Source organism: Camelina sativa, chromosome 10 (assembly GCF_000633955.1).
Source record: "Camelina sativa cultivar DH55 chromosome 10, Cs, whole genome shotgun sequence".
Lineage (NCBI taxonomy): Eukaryota > Viridiplantae > Streptophyta > Magnoliopsida > Brassicales > Brassicaceae > Camelina > Camelina sativa.
Window position 1 is genome coordinate 21,590,802 of NC_025694.1, and position 16,227 is coordinate 21,607,028.

Here is a 16,227-nt window from a genome sequence, read left to right on the forward strand (position 1 = left end):
GTGTGACAAAATTTAATTAACTAATCATCTCACTCTAATTTTATTCACATTTATTTGATCAAAAAAATAAAAGAAAATTAATATAAATATATTTTCTTTTCTTTTTTACCTTTTATCTTTTTTAATTTTTTTTTTACCTTTTAAATTAATTGAACAGTGCATCAGATGATTATTAGATGAATATTTTTAATTAACTGTAACAGTGCAAAACAGAACTAGAATTGGCTAGTGACAACTTACAATGATATAGTTGTCTATTTTTAAGAGGTGGCTAATCTGTGGAAGCTATCTTTCATTTTGTTAAACTGTGAGAGAAAATGTTTATTTGGAATGTTTGGCGAAATTTTTTTTGTTTCTTATAAGAGTCCATACTTTGAAGCTGTGTATTAAAAAATTTTACATATTTTTCGAAAGCAAGTTGTTAAAATTCGGACCTCGATCACGCCACTTTACTAAAATTCGAAACAATACGACCTTTGTTGAACACAAATGGGAATAGATGGGAAAATAGATTTCTTGGTATACAAAAAAAAAAGCATCTAATGTTTTTCAAGTCTCAGTATGATCCAAGTCCCTCAGCGAATACTTAGTTGGCATGTGGTTGAAGCTCGGGAAAGAAGTCTCAAGTCATTGATCACTTCTGGAACATAATTATTCCATGTATTAACCAATATTGTTGCCTTCTTTAAGTGACAGGCGTATTTCAAGATATAAACCACAATATCTCTATCCTGCTGTCTAGCAAAGTATGGTGACCAGCTGAAAATCTGTAGACTCGACAACAAGCATTCAGGAACAGAAGTCTGTTGATTCCAGCAAACCATACCATTACTCATATCAACCGAATGACCCTAAGACCAAGTAGAAGAATTAAACTAAAAACGATATATGGTTATTAAAAAACAAGAAATTCTATATTAATTATGAAACTTACTTTCATAACACAGATGTCTAATACTCGTAAGTTAGGAGAACCATTGAGAAACTAGCCAAGGAGTTTACACGAATCCTTTTTGCACAGACATAGGCTTAGATGTTCAAGCTCCGTAAAAACACAACCATCACCATCCAAAACCTGCCCACAATATATATCAACAGTACGTATTAACAAAGAAGTCTATAAATGAGATTGAAGTCTCGCAATTGATAAAAATGAAAAGTAAGTTACCTCTAAACAACATATTGTAAGACACTTGACAGATGTGATTGATCCAAGAAGAAGATTCTTTGGATAAGAGGATAGAACATCGACATATGCTTCCCTCAGCTTAGGCATATTCTTGATTAAAGAGTAATGGTGTGGCTCATGAGTCCAGTCCACTAGTTTCAAATGCTTTAAAGAAGGAGTATCTATCTCATAACCATCAAAATTCCCATCAGTACGTACAAAGAGTGATAAACTCTGCAAAGACGGGATGATTATAGTGAACTCCTTCATTTGTTCTTCATCTGCTTCGAAAGACAACGATAGATCTTCAAGAACAGGACAACCAGATAGAAGCCGTTGAAGAGATTCTCCATCTACGAAAAAAGAACTAGCCGTCGTCTCAAGTTGCAAAGTTTTAAGAGAGAGAAGACAAACCATAGAGGGAACATCCATGTGAGTTATCTTTTGGAGTTTCAAGGTCACGAGCGATTTGCATGTAAACAAGCTACTCGGAAATATGAAAAAATTTTCACCAATGGGATAATAATCAATTTCCAGCTCACGTACACAGCGAGAAATTGCGATTTCAATCCACCGTTTCACGTTTTTAGGTTTAATATGTGAATTACAAGTTATGTGGAGACGCAAGCTTTCTATGACGGGAGCTCTATGTAATGGCAACTTCTTGTCTATAAAATCCCCAAGTCCAGGCCTTGGATCCGACATAGAATTGAACTCGAGTTTAGTTAACCACATCCAAAGAAACTCCCATCGATTAGACAAAACGCAAGTGGGTACAGCTTCTTTTGTCGGAAGAAATGATAATATCTTCACCACCACGTCATCAGGCAATCCATTGATTTTGTCCATATCTTACAAAACCCAAGCTATTGTTACTAGAATGCAAACTAAACGAATTAATTAGACGAGAAAAAACACACAGCCGCACACACATAGGAACTAGACGAAAGCTAGAATAGAAAAACCTAGGCGGTGGGCATATAAATATAGATTTAATTATATATAATATTAGGTATTAATTTTAATTTTCTATATTTTCTAATTTATTTGATTAATTATCTATTATATAACCGTCTTCGTAGCTTCAGGTAGGTAGTTTAACTTACTAGGGTATATAAAGAAAAAGAAACATTGGTTTTATTATCTCGTTGAAATTATTAAAAAAAAAAACAAAGGTGCTTAATGTTTGATTCCATGATCCGCTCATTCAAAAGCCCATTGATTCTCCTTACGAACCTCTTCTTCTTCCTCAGGTGTAAAATCATTCTCAATGTTGAAGTGTGCACGAATCTGGTCTGGAGTTTTGCCCTTGATCATATCAGCAACAGTTTGGCACGTCAGGTCAAGCAAGCTTGCGATGTTTAGGTAGTTCGCAGCAAGAATGAGATCAAAGATCGTGGATTGATCTGTTTCCATGAACTCCTTATCCCAGGTCTTGAGTTGCTTCTCGGAGATTGGGTTAGCGNGCGTCATCGACGTGGTGCTTCTTGCAGTACTCTATCACTAGGGCAAGAGTCTTGCTCGTCACGTTAGCAAGAGGGATCTCGGTACTGGCGCAATCGTCCTCAACCATATGCGCTATGGTCTGCGATTGGATCGCGATCTCTTCTTCCACCTTGAACGACTGACCATCGGAGCTCTTCAACATGATCAACTTCTTCGTCGACATAGTCTGTTTCTTGTGGGGTGAGATCTTTTCTTTGATGAGAAAAAGTTTAAGAATTGAGAGAGCGATTAAATTGTTTGTCAGGTAATGAAGTTGTGAACCCTATGCGCCGTATTTATATGCCCGAGTCGGTAAAATCAACCATTCCTATTTTTGAGATGGAAATAGTTTCTTTAACCAAAATAAAAAGGAAAATAGTTATTTGCCCAAGTCCTTTTCAGAAAAGGTAATTTCAGTGGAGTAAACCGAGATAAACCGGATCAATTTTACAATATGGTAGGTTCGGCACACCTCGAGAACTCTAGAACTGTTAGAGTCGGTTCTGCGATCAACAATTCTTTTTCAGTAAAGGTAAATTTAGTGGAATAAACCAAATCGGAAATTATCTAAGCTTAACTAAAATATTATGATCCATAAGAAAGCAAAAAGAAGTCTAGTGGAAATAGCCGTTACAGCAGACTAATTATATAATATAATTTTATTATGGAGATAGAATTTAGTGTAACTATTATATAAAACTAATAACAACTTGGTTACAAGAATACAGAGGAAGCCTTTTTTTTTACTATACATATACAATCTTCACTAATGGAATTTGATTTTATTGTCTTTTTCAATGTTATTATTCTACAACTTTGATAATTGGATTTAACGGTATTTGTATATATCAATCATTTTTATAATAGTGAAATCCACATTTCATATTTTTGCATGTGCGGTGTGCCTAAAGATACAAAAATTCATGGGCATAAAGGCAGGTGCAATGGAAGGTTCTCAAATTAGTTCTCACAAAAATAAATTAATAAAATACTTAAAAGTAAGAGAGATATAAAATCGATTCTCAACAGAGAAGTTTTAAGAAGCCTTGAGAGATTGTGTTGTCCACATTTCAATATATGATTTGTTTAAATTTTTATTTTTATTTAAAATTTAAATAAATAATTAAAATAAATTTAAAGTAATTAAATACTATTTTTTGAGAGACCTTGTTAGTCTATGTGCATTGTACATGCTCTAATAGTCTGGTTAATTTATACCTGGTCGGTCTAGTAGATATTTTGGCATAATCTAAAGGTATATTTTGTGGGCTGGATGTGCATCATCAGTTTCTTCTGTTTTTAACATCTTCATCAAAATGTAATATGAAAGTACGTCAGAGCTCCGAAGATAACAGGAGGTTGTGAAGTGTCTCAGAGGTCTGATATGCTGATGTGGCATGAAGTGCTAATGTGGAGAAAGATTGTGAGACGCCGTGACAAGATGCGTGAGAAGGAAGGAAGAAGAGATCAATATATACTCGAAGATATTGAGAGTATATTTGGTTAGAAGAGATAAGGAAGGATATATGCTTAGGGATAAGAAATATTTCCTTTTAGTTAGGATGCACAAAGATTTAGGTTAGAAATCATTTGTGCGGGTATAAGCAGACGAGGGCTAACAGCAAAAAGAGTTAGTACTCGTGGGATAAAAGTTGTGAGAATTGTAAACCTTCAAGGTTGTGTGTTAGATAGATAGGAGAGGGAGCCTAGTTTCAAGTCATGTAAGAAACAAGAGTTTTTATATAAGATTGATTAAAGCGTTTGCTTGGCGCGTTCCAATTGTGTAATTTGTTGTGTTGTGTTCTCTATCTATACTGTAACATAATAAACATAATTGTTTATGTATCACTTATATATGTGTATATATATATACAATACAACTTGCTTGATAACATAATTCATTAGACCTTGATGTTTTTATTTTATGAAAACAAAATTGTATCTGTAAATCGTCATGACAAACCTGATTTACGCCAAATTACGTTAAACATTCTGCGATTATATCAAACACGTTAAACAAGTTTGTACATATGCATGTTTTCAACCGTGCGATTAGGATTCAACGACCAAGCAAACTACCATTCACGGCTACACTACTATAACGTACAAATTTCACCATCAATATCATTGCAAATTACCTTGGTTTAGGGGAAACGAAGAAGAATTATTATGGCGAATTCGCAATACGACACAGGATGATGACTCATCTTCGTAAAATAACCGTCACACTGGACCCCTTGGCCCTTGTACAAGCAAAAAAAAAAAACCAAATTCGAAAGACTTCACGTGGCTTATAGTATTACTTTTCACACAACGTGGCACATGGATTAAAACACTTGGGCGTATTTATGAGTCTTTCACGGGATTCGATCAATCTATAAATTACTGTAAGTACGTACGTAGCACAATTCATCCTTATTAGCTACTTACTATTATCACCACAATGGCAATTGTTGTTGTAGAACGACGTTACATGATCGTGACCTTGCTCTTTGCTCTAACTTGTCATTTCTCAAACTTAACTCATTGCTTTAGCCCCAAGAAACTCAACGTTTCAGCCGTCACGACCAACGATTCTGATTGGTCTATCGCTGCAGCTACGTTTTATGGCGAGCCCAACGGATACGGAAGCGACGGTATATATATACATAATACATGCGTTATATATGTCAATTACATCTCTAAATAAACAAGCAAGTAACTATGCGAGCTATATATTTAACTAATTACGTACTAACCACGATATATATTGATTATAATGAAGCTGGAGCTTGTGGTTATAGAACCGCTGTAGCACAACCTCCGTTTTCGAGCATGGTATCAGCCGGAGGTGCTTCGTTGTTTAAGTCAGGGATAGGATGTGGCGCATGTTACCAGGTTACTAATTACAATTGATTAAGCAGAAGAGATTTAAAATGAAATATTTATATATACTGATCATATGTGTACGTACAGATTAAATGCACTTCGAACTCGGAGTGTTCGAAAGATCCGGTTACGGTAGTGATTACAGACGCATGTCTTGATTGCTATAGAGAATCGGTCCATTTCGATTTGAGTGATACAGCGTTTGGGGCCATGGCGATTTCTGGTCAAGGTAGTCAGCTTCGCAATGCCGGTGTTTTGGAGATTCTTTACAAAAAGTATGTATCTAATTAAGGATTTGACATTAACAAGTTATATGATGAGTATATTTCATGATTACTTAGGTTTATGTATTTACTTGTTTTTTTTTTATTGTGTTCCACTGATGTGTGTGTAGAGTTGAGTGCAACTTTGCTGGTGAAACGGTAACGTTTCGAGTGGAAGAAGGTTCAAACGACCACTACTTCGCGGCTTTGGTTGCGTATGGAGACGGAGAAATTGGCCAAGTCGAAATCAAACAAGCTCTAGATTCTGATACGTGGATGTCTATGAGCCACTTATGGGGCGCTGTGTGGAAGCTTCAAGTGTCGTCACCTTTGCGGGCACCGCTGTCTCTCCGAGTGACTTCGCTGGAGTCCGGCCAGACTGTTGTGGCTACCGATGTCATTCCTGTCGGCTGGCAACCCGGTGCGAAGTACAAATCGAACGTGAACTTCCAAGTGTAGCAGCTGGAACCAAAGTTACTTATCTAGAGTATAAATGATATATCTCTTACTACTTATAAAACAAAATTAAAATGATTATCTCTTACTCTTACCACTTTCAAATAATAAAGCATGTATCTCTTACTATTTTGAAAATAATAAACGATATCTCTTACTTAAATGTTCAATTCCGTCGGTAAGGTGTGACACAATACTATTTGATGTATGAATTACTATGAGAGTTACCCGCACGCTTGTGCGGGCAGGAATTTAATAGAAAATAAATTTAATTTTATTTTCTAAAATACTAAAATAATTTTTTCTTCTTTTTTAATGTTTAAATTTTCTCAATTCCATTTTTTAAAATGGAAACAAATAAAAGAACTCAATAAGATGTTTACTATAGTATTCTACATATGCAATATCTTTATTAAGATTTAAAGGCCCATTTTCAAAATTTCAAGTATTTAATAAGCCCAATACATTCATTATGAATAATTTTAATTAGAATAATATAGGAAAGGAGATCATTCTGATCTCTGAAATCAATGAACTAATGTACTTTAGTTTATTTTTTTGTCTATAAATATATGAACTAATGTTATTTGGTTAATTCTTTGATCTAAAAATATATGAACTAATATTCTAATTGAATTCCTTCGTTTAGTCCATTAAGCTAATATAGAAAGCAACCCATATAAGGGTTTCTAGTACTTGATCATACAAACATTCAACATATTATCAAGTTTGCATATACACAAAATTTGAAAACTAATGTGCCTTCAGCTTACGTCCATGTAGTTTCTCCTTCATGCTCCATTACATGATTTATGTAATAACGTCCAGCAAATTCCGAGCTGAAGATATAGAAAACACATTCATAAGTTAAACCCTAGCATGATACACTACTTGATATTAATGAACATTCAAAACTTACATGGCCTTGTGATGCTCAAGCCCTTCAAACTCCGGTTTTATAAATATCTTGGAGGAGGCCAGTGTGTTTACAATACACGGTTTACCTAACGATGTTTTAAGAGGTATAAAAGTTTGGTAAATGATTATACCACATAGTGTTTAGCATTTGATCAATCAAGCGAGTGTTATTAATAGTACATACCTTCATATACCTTCTAGAAACGCAGTACACAAAACACCGGTTCGGTATGATATGTGAGATGGCATCCAAATGCCTCACATAAACACATAAAACAGGTAGCACAGTCGCTTACTGCACGACACTTGATAGTTTTATTCCTTCAAATGTAGATAGTCGAAACATTTTATGAAATAGTCAAACTCTAAATTTTAGTAACATGATAGGTGTAATAAATGTATTTTACCTGCCATTTAATAGCGTGAAGACAATTCCATTATAATGATCTCTGTTGTCCTTCACAGCTACTACACATCCACAAACATCTATTGTGGCAAAAAGTCATATTTTTCCCCAATGAGATGAATGAACATTTCCAAAATCTATCATCTACATACAACTATTTTGGTAAAAAGTTCTTTTTGTACTTTTCTATGGGAGGGACCAATACACAAAGTTCCAAATATCCTAAAAAGTCTCAAGATTCCTTAACACAAAGATTTCATAACTATATTAACAGAGTTTAAACATCTATTTTGAGAAAAAGTCAGAAATTATCTTTACATTGAAATAAATGAATGTTTCCAAAACTATTTAACACTCACATATAACTATTTTAGTATTAAAGTTCAATTTGTATTTTTCTATGGAAGGGACCATTACAGAAAGTTCCAAATTTCCTAAAAAGACTCTAGATTTCTCAACACAAGGATATCAAAAACCTAAATTCACGGAGTTCAACTTAATATATTTAAAACTAATTTAAGGAAAACGTACCAAAAGAGATGATATGGTGGATTCTTCCTCGTAAAATATCATCCAAATCTTCGAATCGGAAATAATTTTTGGAATTTATCGATTCCTTTAGAGTCATGGTTGTTTCATCCGTAAACTTGATTTGATAAGGATGATGGGTATTCCTCTCCTTGAGGGTTGGATTGATGATTTTGAAATTCCTAATATCATACCATTCATCCTCGTAGATGTACTTCCGGAGCTTGAGTAGTGTAGTTGGTATAAAGGAAACTTCAATTGTGTCACCCTTCAAAATTGATAAACATTGTGTAAGAAAACTATGATTTAAGAACTGTTTTAAATCAAACATAAGTAGAATTCTCGTTCTATTAACTACTCTAACCTTTTCATCCACAAGAAGAAGAACCCGTTCTGTGAAGAATTCGTTGACATACCAAGAATTTAAGACCTTGGCGTAGATACACCATCTCGTCCTGTCGGGATGAAGATGAGATATAGAATCGTACTTCATGATTTCCACTAATTAGGGTTTTCCTGTTTATCTTCTGTTAACGAAATCGAAAAGGGGATTGGAAATTTGTAAGAATACAAACAGTCACGATTAAACGTTGCGTCTTATACGTGTTAGCGTCTCTTACCTTTTATCTAGACTGTTAAGTATTTTAAAAATTATTATTGTATGTATAATAAAAGATGTAATAATGGTATTACTAACAATTTTATTTTTCAAAACAACATTGTTGAAACTAATAAAATGTAATGATGTGTAAAAAGTAAAATAAGATGCCCTTAGAATAAGAGAATATTAGAATTTGGTTTTCTCTAAATTGAAAGTTTATATCATAATGACATAACAATCCTATTATTTGAGATATGTTAGAGTTAAGCATTTTATAGTTAATATATAAACTTAAGATATATCTAACAATTACATAATTTTAATCAACATTGTTGAAACTAATAAAATGTGATATTTTCCTCTAGTCCTTCTTTTATAATATAGAATAAGAGGATATTAAGGATATGATTTTTTCCAATTTGAAAGTCTACACCCTTCTGACATAACATTTTTATCATTTGAGAGAAGTTAAAGTAAAATATAGTAAAAAATGGGGCAAACAAAGTTTTATAAATATAATTAAAACCAATTTATTTTAAAAGATAAAACAAAGTTCAAGTCTAACAATCCAAAACAATAATGCAATTTCAAACCATAATTAGCCAGTCTCAAATATCTCTTTGTAAACAACATGAAGTGTTTTATTGTCACACTTCTCATCTTTATCTGTAACTAACACCTTTAGCCCTTTTCTGGTTGTGACTCTAGAGAAGGCAACATAAAGCTGTCCATGTGTGAAAACCGGTTTCGGTAGAAACAATCCGACATGTTCTAGTGTTTGACCTTGACTCTTGTTTATAGTAATTGCAAACGCCACGGTAACAGGAAACTGTCGTCGCCTCATACGAAAGGGAAACTTTGCATCAGGTGGACTAACATACATCCTAGGGATAAGTACCCTATCACCAACCTTTTTCCTGTCACGATTCTTGCTTCGATTACATGATTGGCCATCTGAGTAATAATTAGTCTCTTACCGTTACACAAACCTCCCTTTGGATCTATATTCCTTAACAACATGACAGGTGCTCCTATTTTCAACGTGAAAACATGGCTTGACAATCCAGAAACCTATATACTGTTTAAGAATTCCTGAGTGTAGATCATATCATCATGTCCGCTTGTGTCAGACGTTTAAATACTATCAGAGCTAAGATATCACCTCTCTTCACCTGTGATCAACAAAAATAAAGAATTTTAGGTATGTTTTAATAGACATTTTAAAAAAAAAACTTTTTCTTCAATATCCATATTTTTAAATAAAAACTTTTTCTCCAATATCCATATTCCATATTCTATTTAATTTGCATACATGGGAGCTTAGTAAGCATAAACTGATTTATCTTATCAACATCGTCATTCCTTGGACTTAGAATAGCTCTTTCACTAAAGAATTTTGGATCAGTCCTCGTTGCAAAATGTTCTCCGTAAATCTCTTTAATTATTGCTTCAATAGGATTCCCACTTGTATTAATTAATAAATCATTAGGAATTTCAATCTCCACATCCCCACTATTTGACTCGTTGATTTTGCCATTCCCGATATCGAGAAGCCACTTTGAGAAAGTAGCGAGAGCACCCACGTCCATACTATTACTTGCCTTGCGAAGTCTCAAATTTTCGGTAAGTTTAAGAACTTTACAACTATTCCAAAGAACATATGAGTTTATAGATGCTAAAACTGTCGCTAATCTTCCTCCTTCGGTAATAACAGGTAGTATTTGTCTAAAATCACCTCCTAACACTACTACTTTACCTCCAAATATTTGGTCACACTTCATGATATCTCGCAAACTCCTATCCAAAGTTTCGTAACAAAGCTTGTTCATCATTGGAGCCTCGTCCCATATTATGAGCTTTGCTTCTCTAATTAAATCAGCAAGATCAGATTCGACATCGATCGAACACACAGAATATTCATTAAGATTGATTGGAATACCAAATCTTGAATGAGCAGTTTTTCCAAATCTTGAATGAGCAGTTCTTCCACCTTCCAAAAGCAATGCAGCTATACCACTTGAAGCAACATTCAGAACAATATTACCTTTAGCTCTTATATCAGCACCAAGAATAGTCCACATGAAATTTTTTCCAGTACCACCAAAATCATGGACAAAAAACATACTACCTTTGTCGTGATTCATAGAGTGAATGATTTCTTCATAAACACGTCTTTGCTCATCAGTTAGCATTGGTAACAACTTATCCTACAATTCCTGTTGTTTATGAGGCTTATATATTTTTTCATCTGCAATAAGCCTCTTTACTCCTGTGTTCATGATACTATCATCTGGTTTAGGCATTTTCTCGAAGTCTGTAAGAGACGTCCCATTTGATCGCAACATAAGTTCTATTTCAGTTAAACATATATTTTCTGTCTGAGCCCGTGTCAACATTAGACCTACCACAGTAAGTTAAACACTTATTTATAATCTTGTCTTGCGGAAAAAAATAAATATTTTCGATTAAAATAAAATCATTTTGATATACCTGGATCATTTCTGCGTCTCCTTTCTTTAAACAAAATATCCTCGCACAAGATGTCCTTTGTTTTATTCCAAACTTCAAGAGGAACAGTTAAACTCTTTGTATGCAGTAGGATCAAAAATAATTTTCTTAAAAATTCCCCAAAACACCATTCACCTGCTTCATTTATAGCCGCAATGTATTCCTTATCGTCGTCTAGTAATCCCAATGCATAGCAAGCTTCCTGAAAATCCTTATAAAGAACACCGTTGACTGTTTTTACATAGTCAAAGCTTGTTGGTCCTAGAATCTTATTAAGCAAAACTCTCAAGTAATAGGCTTGTCCTACAGATGGCGGTACGTATGTAATCCTGCCTATTGCAAAAATTTTCCGCTTCTCCGACCTTGGCTTCCAAAGTTTTTCTTTCTTATTCTACACAAATTTAGATGGAAATTCAGCATACGTGAGTTATCTAGCTTGGGGATATATCTTGTTGCATTCCATCCAGCCCAAAAATTTAGAAGTTCTGTTCGTTGTACGGTGCAAGACATCTTCTATTGGACCATCCTCGTTGTAAATAGCTAATTCTTGTCCTAGAAGATGAAACAGGAGCTTTTCTACATGTGTAGTATGATAACAAATCGGGAAAGCAAATATTCGCCAAGAGGCCTCACATGCAGATACGTATCTAAAAAGGCTTGAATTAGTTGGATAAAAAATATGAGAATGTTTGACAATTTGTATAAACAGTTATTACCTGCAATTGAAATACTTTTTTTATTTCATTTTCTTGATCTTCTCCTCCTACATTGGCTCTAACATAATCCGGACCTTTAGTGATGTACTTGAACAAATGCTTGACTAAACATGTCTGATTGCACCACTCAACATTTATATGAGCACGAAAACGGAGAGACAAATCACAATTATAGGGAATAACATAACTATTATCGTATTGAAAAACCCTTTTTTCCACAACTCTCCCATCGTTTCGTCGTCTATATATTGGATAACTAGCATCATCGACAATAGTATTATCCATGTATGGCTTTGGGAAGAATTTAGTGCATTTTCCATTATTCATGCAGACACTATCTTTGTTCATAGGACCACAAGGACAATGAATAATCACATCAGGAACAACTTCGTATAAATACTTATCCACCTCTTTATCAGGAATTTCAGCGCTTATGAATTTATCAATGTCGTCCGTTGTACGCATCTTATTGTCTGGATGTAAAAACAGAATCATGTGCGCATGAGGCAAACCCCTTTTCTGAAATTCTATTGTATTCATTGCTGGAAAAAACATTAATATATTTACACTTTCCGGACTAATTGAAATTATAATAAATATTATAAAACATACTAGAATTTATGATACCAAACGTTTTTTCCTTTGTCACTTGGTCCAATAATCTATCAAGTTTCATCTTGAAAACTCGGCTGCATATATCAGGTCTATCTTCTTTACTAAGACGATGCCTTTGTAGATAACGATCTATTTCAGACCATCTTGGGTTGCACGTAAAGGTTATGAAAAGGTCAGGAAATCCATAATACTTGCAAGTAGCCATCGCGTCCAGATAATGTTGCATCATATATCTCTTTCCACCTGTAAACGATGACGGAATATAAATTTTCTTTCTGTGTTGTGCAAGATATCCATGTCCTTTTTCAGCAGCTTCAGTTATCTTATCAACTGTTTCAGTTCGGAGTTTGCTTTTGTTCATCCAAATGTAGTTCAACCTGTTTGATTCTATTGTAGTGAATGCATCGACTAAAAACTGCTGTAATAATTTGCCTGCCATAACAATAATCGAAGATTCTTCATATCTTTCAAATACTCTATATGCATAAAATTCTCTCATGGTGACCGTTTTCCTTTTACGTCCACGGGTATCCACGAACCCTATATCGATGCCTAATCTGTAACCATCTTCACCATAAGGGAAAAACAATGGGTATTGTAAAGGCAAGTACACAGGATGAAGTTCACTTATCTGCTGTAAATTTCCCGAACGACTTTCTATAACAATGTTACGTTTATTTACACCAGCCGTAAAGTCTCCGGGAATTAGAGCAGCAACCTCTTTGCTGGTAGGAAGATTATGAGTCCTTGCATTAGTGGTACTTTCCGAAGGTAACATTAATCGCAAACCTTCGCTACCGTCTTCTATATTAAATCTTTCATGTGCCGATCTAAACGCCTTAACATGCGGGTTATGACTATCAAGCATCTTTTTTAAAAGCTCAACAATCTCACGTCTTAAATTTCCTGCAGATCCAGATGTCCTATATTAATGCCAATTTTAAAAAATATAATAATTTTGATTAGTAGAATATAACATATATTAAAGATATTTTACATACTTATAAAATATGACAAATATTTATATACATATTTAACATTATTAATAATTACCTAAATGCAGAAATTCTATTAGATACTTCGTTATATACGTCATGTATATATAATTGTAAAAACATTGGTTCCTTGCCAGGTTCTGGTAAAATATCACCAATACGATGATAGTTTTCCCCGCACATCTGAAATAGATAAGGACCTCTACCATTATTTATGGAATGGTTAATTTTACCACCTAAAGATGTAAACGAAAACATCATGTTGTATGCTCGTATGTTATCACGAAAGTTTTTACTTCGGTCGTCGTGATTATAAAACAACGGTAGTAACGTTTTAGGTGCAGTCTTCAACGTAGGAAGTATTACTTTGCCACGATGGCAACACAATGAAAAATCCGGCTTTGCCTTTTTAGTCCGTTTATTCACCCGTTCTCCATACCACATATATGCTCCACAATTTTCACAAAAAAAATAAGGATCTCCATCATCATAATAACCTATAAAAAATATTTGTTAATATTTTAAATATATATTAGTTAAATAAATACATAATGACAAAACTATCATATAACCATTCACATATGCATCGAGATATACCATTTTTTAGTAACTCAGCTTTTATGGGAGGAAACCCAAGAAACTTGTCAGATGTCGTATTTTTTTCATTTATCTCACATGAATTCTCATCAATAGAGCTATCAGAATTGCTTTCAACATTCGTATCCGAATCAGTTGCGACGTAACATGCGAAATCTTCGTGTAGTCCTGGAAGAAGTAATTTTTCTGCAAAATTAACGATTGAATTAGTTACTTGGCATTTATTTATTTACATAAATACTAATTAATTCCTTTCCGGACATATGACCTCTTTTCTTTCTTTTCGCCCTTTTAGACTTCAATATTTCCATTCTTTTCAACCTTGCCATCTTATGTGGATCAGGATAGTGAATATTCAATGCATTCGTAAAAGCAGGAAGATTTATCGTAGAACTAACACCTGAATTTCACTGTCATTGCGTACGATATCTTAGATTTAAATATATTATATCTCTTAATATTAAAAATTGAAAATGTCATTACGTTTTCTAGAGACAGCATGTGTCGATACATTCTTCCTTCAGTATAGAATCTTCGAAGGTCTCATTATGTGACGCCAAGAATTGCGATATGCAAAAAATAAACGAAACTAGGATCAAGAATTCATATAATCGACTAATTATGATCCTTCTTGTTTATACCTTAATTTTCTGAAGTCATTTAGTGAATATCGCTGTTAGGTCTGTTTATATAGGAAGATGGTACGTATATATTCTCTAAACCAAAAATGTACTAATTATTGATATAGACGAATATTAACTTATGTTTCTATATATCCTCTTAACTTTTTTTTTGGAAAAAATCATTTGTTATTTATGTTTCTAATTACGTATACAGATCTTTGATACAATTTTTTAAGGTTTACTTTCTTGAAGTTTATCAATATTTTATTTAATTATACTTCCATAATCCTACATATCAATATTGGATTTAAATTTAAGCATTACTTTATTTATATACTATTGGTCGGATTAATATAACATATATATAGTTACAAATAAATTATATAAACCTATTAAATTTAATTATTTATTAGCAACATTATATTATTAATATAGGTTTGGTTGTATTAACATATAGTAATCATTATTAAAAAGCTATTTCAATGTGTTATCGAAACAAAATATTGAGAAACTAATGAAAATGAGAAAATCTCTTGTAATAATTCAATAACGGATTATAGTAACATCATGATCATAACTACTAAATAAAGTAGGTATTATTAAAAAATTAAAATATTAATTATAAAATGATCTTCGAAAGTTAATCCTTTGTCGTGTTAGATCTTTGCATCTATAACTTATTCTTCTCACACCATTTAGATCCAGAGGCACCCTTATCATGTGCGTTAATTGTCTCGTTGATAGACATCATATTGTATTCCATCGAGGTATCAAATTTTGATTTCTCATTCTTTGATTTCAATATACTATCTTCACCGTCAACAAAAGAATTTTGAACATTAAGATGCGCCAATGAGTGACACTACAAGAAAACAGGCCATTTGTGACTACCGTTTGTGACTGATTGTTTAGTCGCAGTAATTTGCGACGGTTTTGCAACTGATTTTATACTTATTAACGACCGTATAAAATACAGAAGGAAACCCGTCGCAAAATTACGACGAAACAACAGAGTCACAACAACGTCTCACTTTTACGACCGCATACAGACTCTTTGGTGACGGATATTATTTCGTCGCAAAACAATATGAATTTTGTGACACTTTGCAACACCATTTTGGTCCATCAAAGTAGTCGCAAATATGTCCCAAAACAGACTTATTTGCAACGACTTTTTTGATTATCATTTAGTAGCAAAGTCGTCGCTGGAACCCATCTTTGGAAAACATGCATATTCCAAAACCATCTTTGGAAAAACATGTCACCATGGTAGAATGTGTAGGCCTTTAGGAAAATGTAAATCTTCTGTTTTAAAAGCAATGTTTTACATACTCTTCCTATTTTATATACTCTTTACTACTAATATGAGTGATTTACGGATGCAAATAAGCTCATAATGTGTGAAAATCAAAATTTTAAATTGACTAAAAACAAATAGTCACAAAAGAGTAACACTTTGCCACCACTGTGCAACTATGTT

At 33.5% G+C, this 16,227-nt stretch overlaps 2 protein-coding genes and 2 pseudogenes across 2 annotated transcripts; 1 reads left to right on the forward strand and 3 right to left on the reverse strand.

Annotated features, from left to right (window-relative positions):
* Positions 576 to 2,017, reverse strand: LOC104720584 (annotated as a pseudogene).
* Positions 2,372 to 2,895, reverse strand: LOC104719524 (annotated as a pseudogene).
* LOC104719525 (putative expansin-B2) lies at positions 5,065 to 6,348 on the forward strand. Its single transcript, XM_010437463.1, has 4 exons — positions 5,065 to 5,289; positions 5,418 to 5,530; positions 5,609 to 5,796; positions 5,916 to 6,348. Exons 1-4 carry the CDS (start codon positions 5,097 to 5,099, stop codon positions 6,241 to 6,243), a joined length of 822 nt encoding a protein of 273 aa, XP_010435765.1. The 5' UTR covers positions 5,065 to 5,096; the 3' UTR covers positions 6,244 to 6,348.
* LOC109126890 lies at positions 9,989 to 13,400 on the reverse strand. The gene is made up of 4 exons (XM_019230786.1): positions 12,530 to 13,400; positions 11,918 to 12,459; positions 11,330 to 11,592; positions 9,989 to 10,337 (listed from the first exon to the last, which is right to left on the reverse strand). The coding sequence occupies exons 1-4, from the start codon at positions 13,398 to 13,400 to the stop codon at positions 9,989 to 9,991; spliced, it is 2,025 nt and encodes a 674-aa protein (XP_019086331.1).

What these genes read in the sequence shown, in the direction of transcription:
- LOC104719525 (XM_010437463.1), top strand. Translation starts at nt 5,097, where the DNA reads ATGGCAATTGTTGTTGTAGAACGACGTTACATGATCGTGACCTTGCTC. An exon ending in GATGTGGCGCATGTTACCAG is followed by an intron (nt 5,531 to 5,608) that starts GTTACTAATTAC and finishes GTGTACGTACAG; the next exon opens with ATTAAATGCACTTCGAACTC. An exon ending in TTGGAGATTCTTTACAAAAA is followed by an intron (nt 5,797 to 5,915) that starts GTATGTATCTAA and finishes ATGTGTGTGTAG; the next exon opens with AGTTGAGTGCAACTTTGCTG.
- LOC109126890 (XM_019230786.1), bottom strand. Translation starts at nt 13,400, where the DNA reads ATGCTTGATAGTCATAACCCGCATGTTAAGGCGTTTAGATCGGCACAT. An exon ending in AAAAAGTATTTCAATTGCAG is followed by an intron (nt 11,593 to 11,917) that starts GTAATAACTGTT and finishes AAATTTGTGTAG; the next exon opens with AATAAGAAAGAAAAACTTTG. An exon ending in ATAAATGAAGCAGGTGAATG is followed by an intron (nt 10,338 to 11,329) that starts GTGTTTTGGGGA and finishes TCTTTGGAATAG; the next exon opens with TTGTAAAGTTCTTAAACTTA.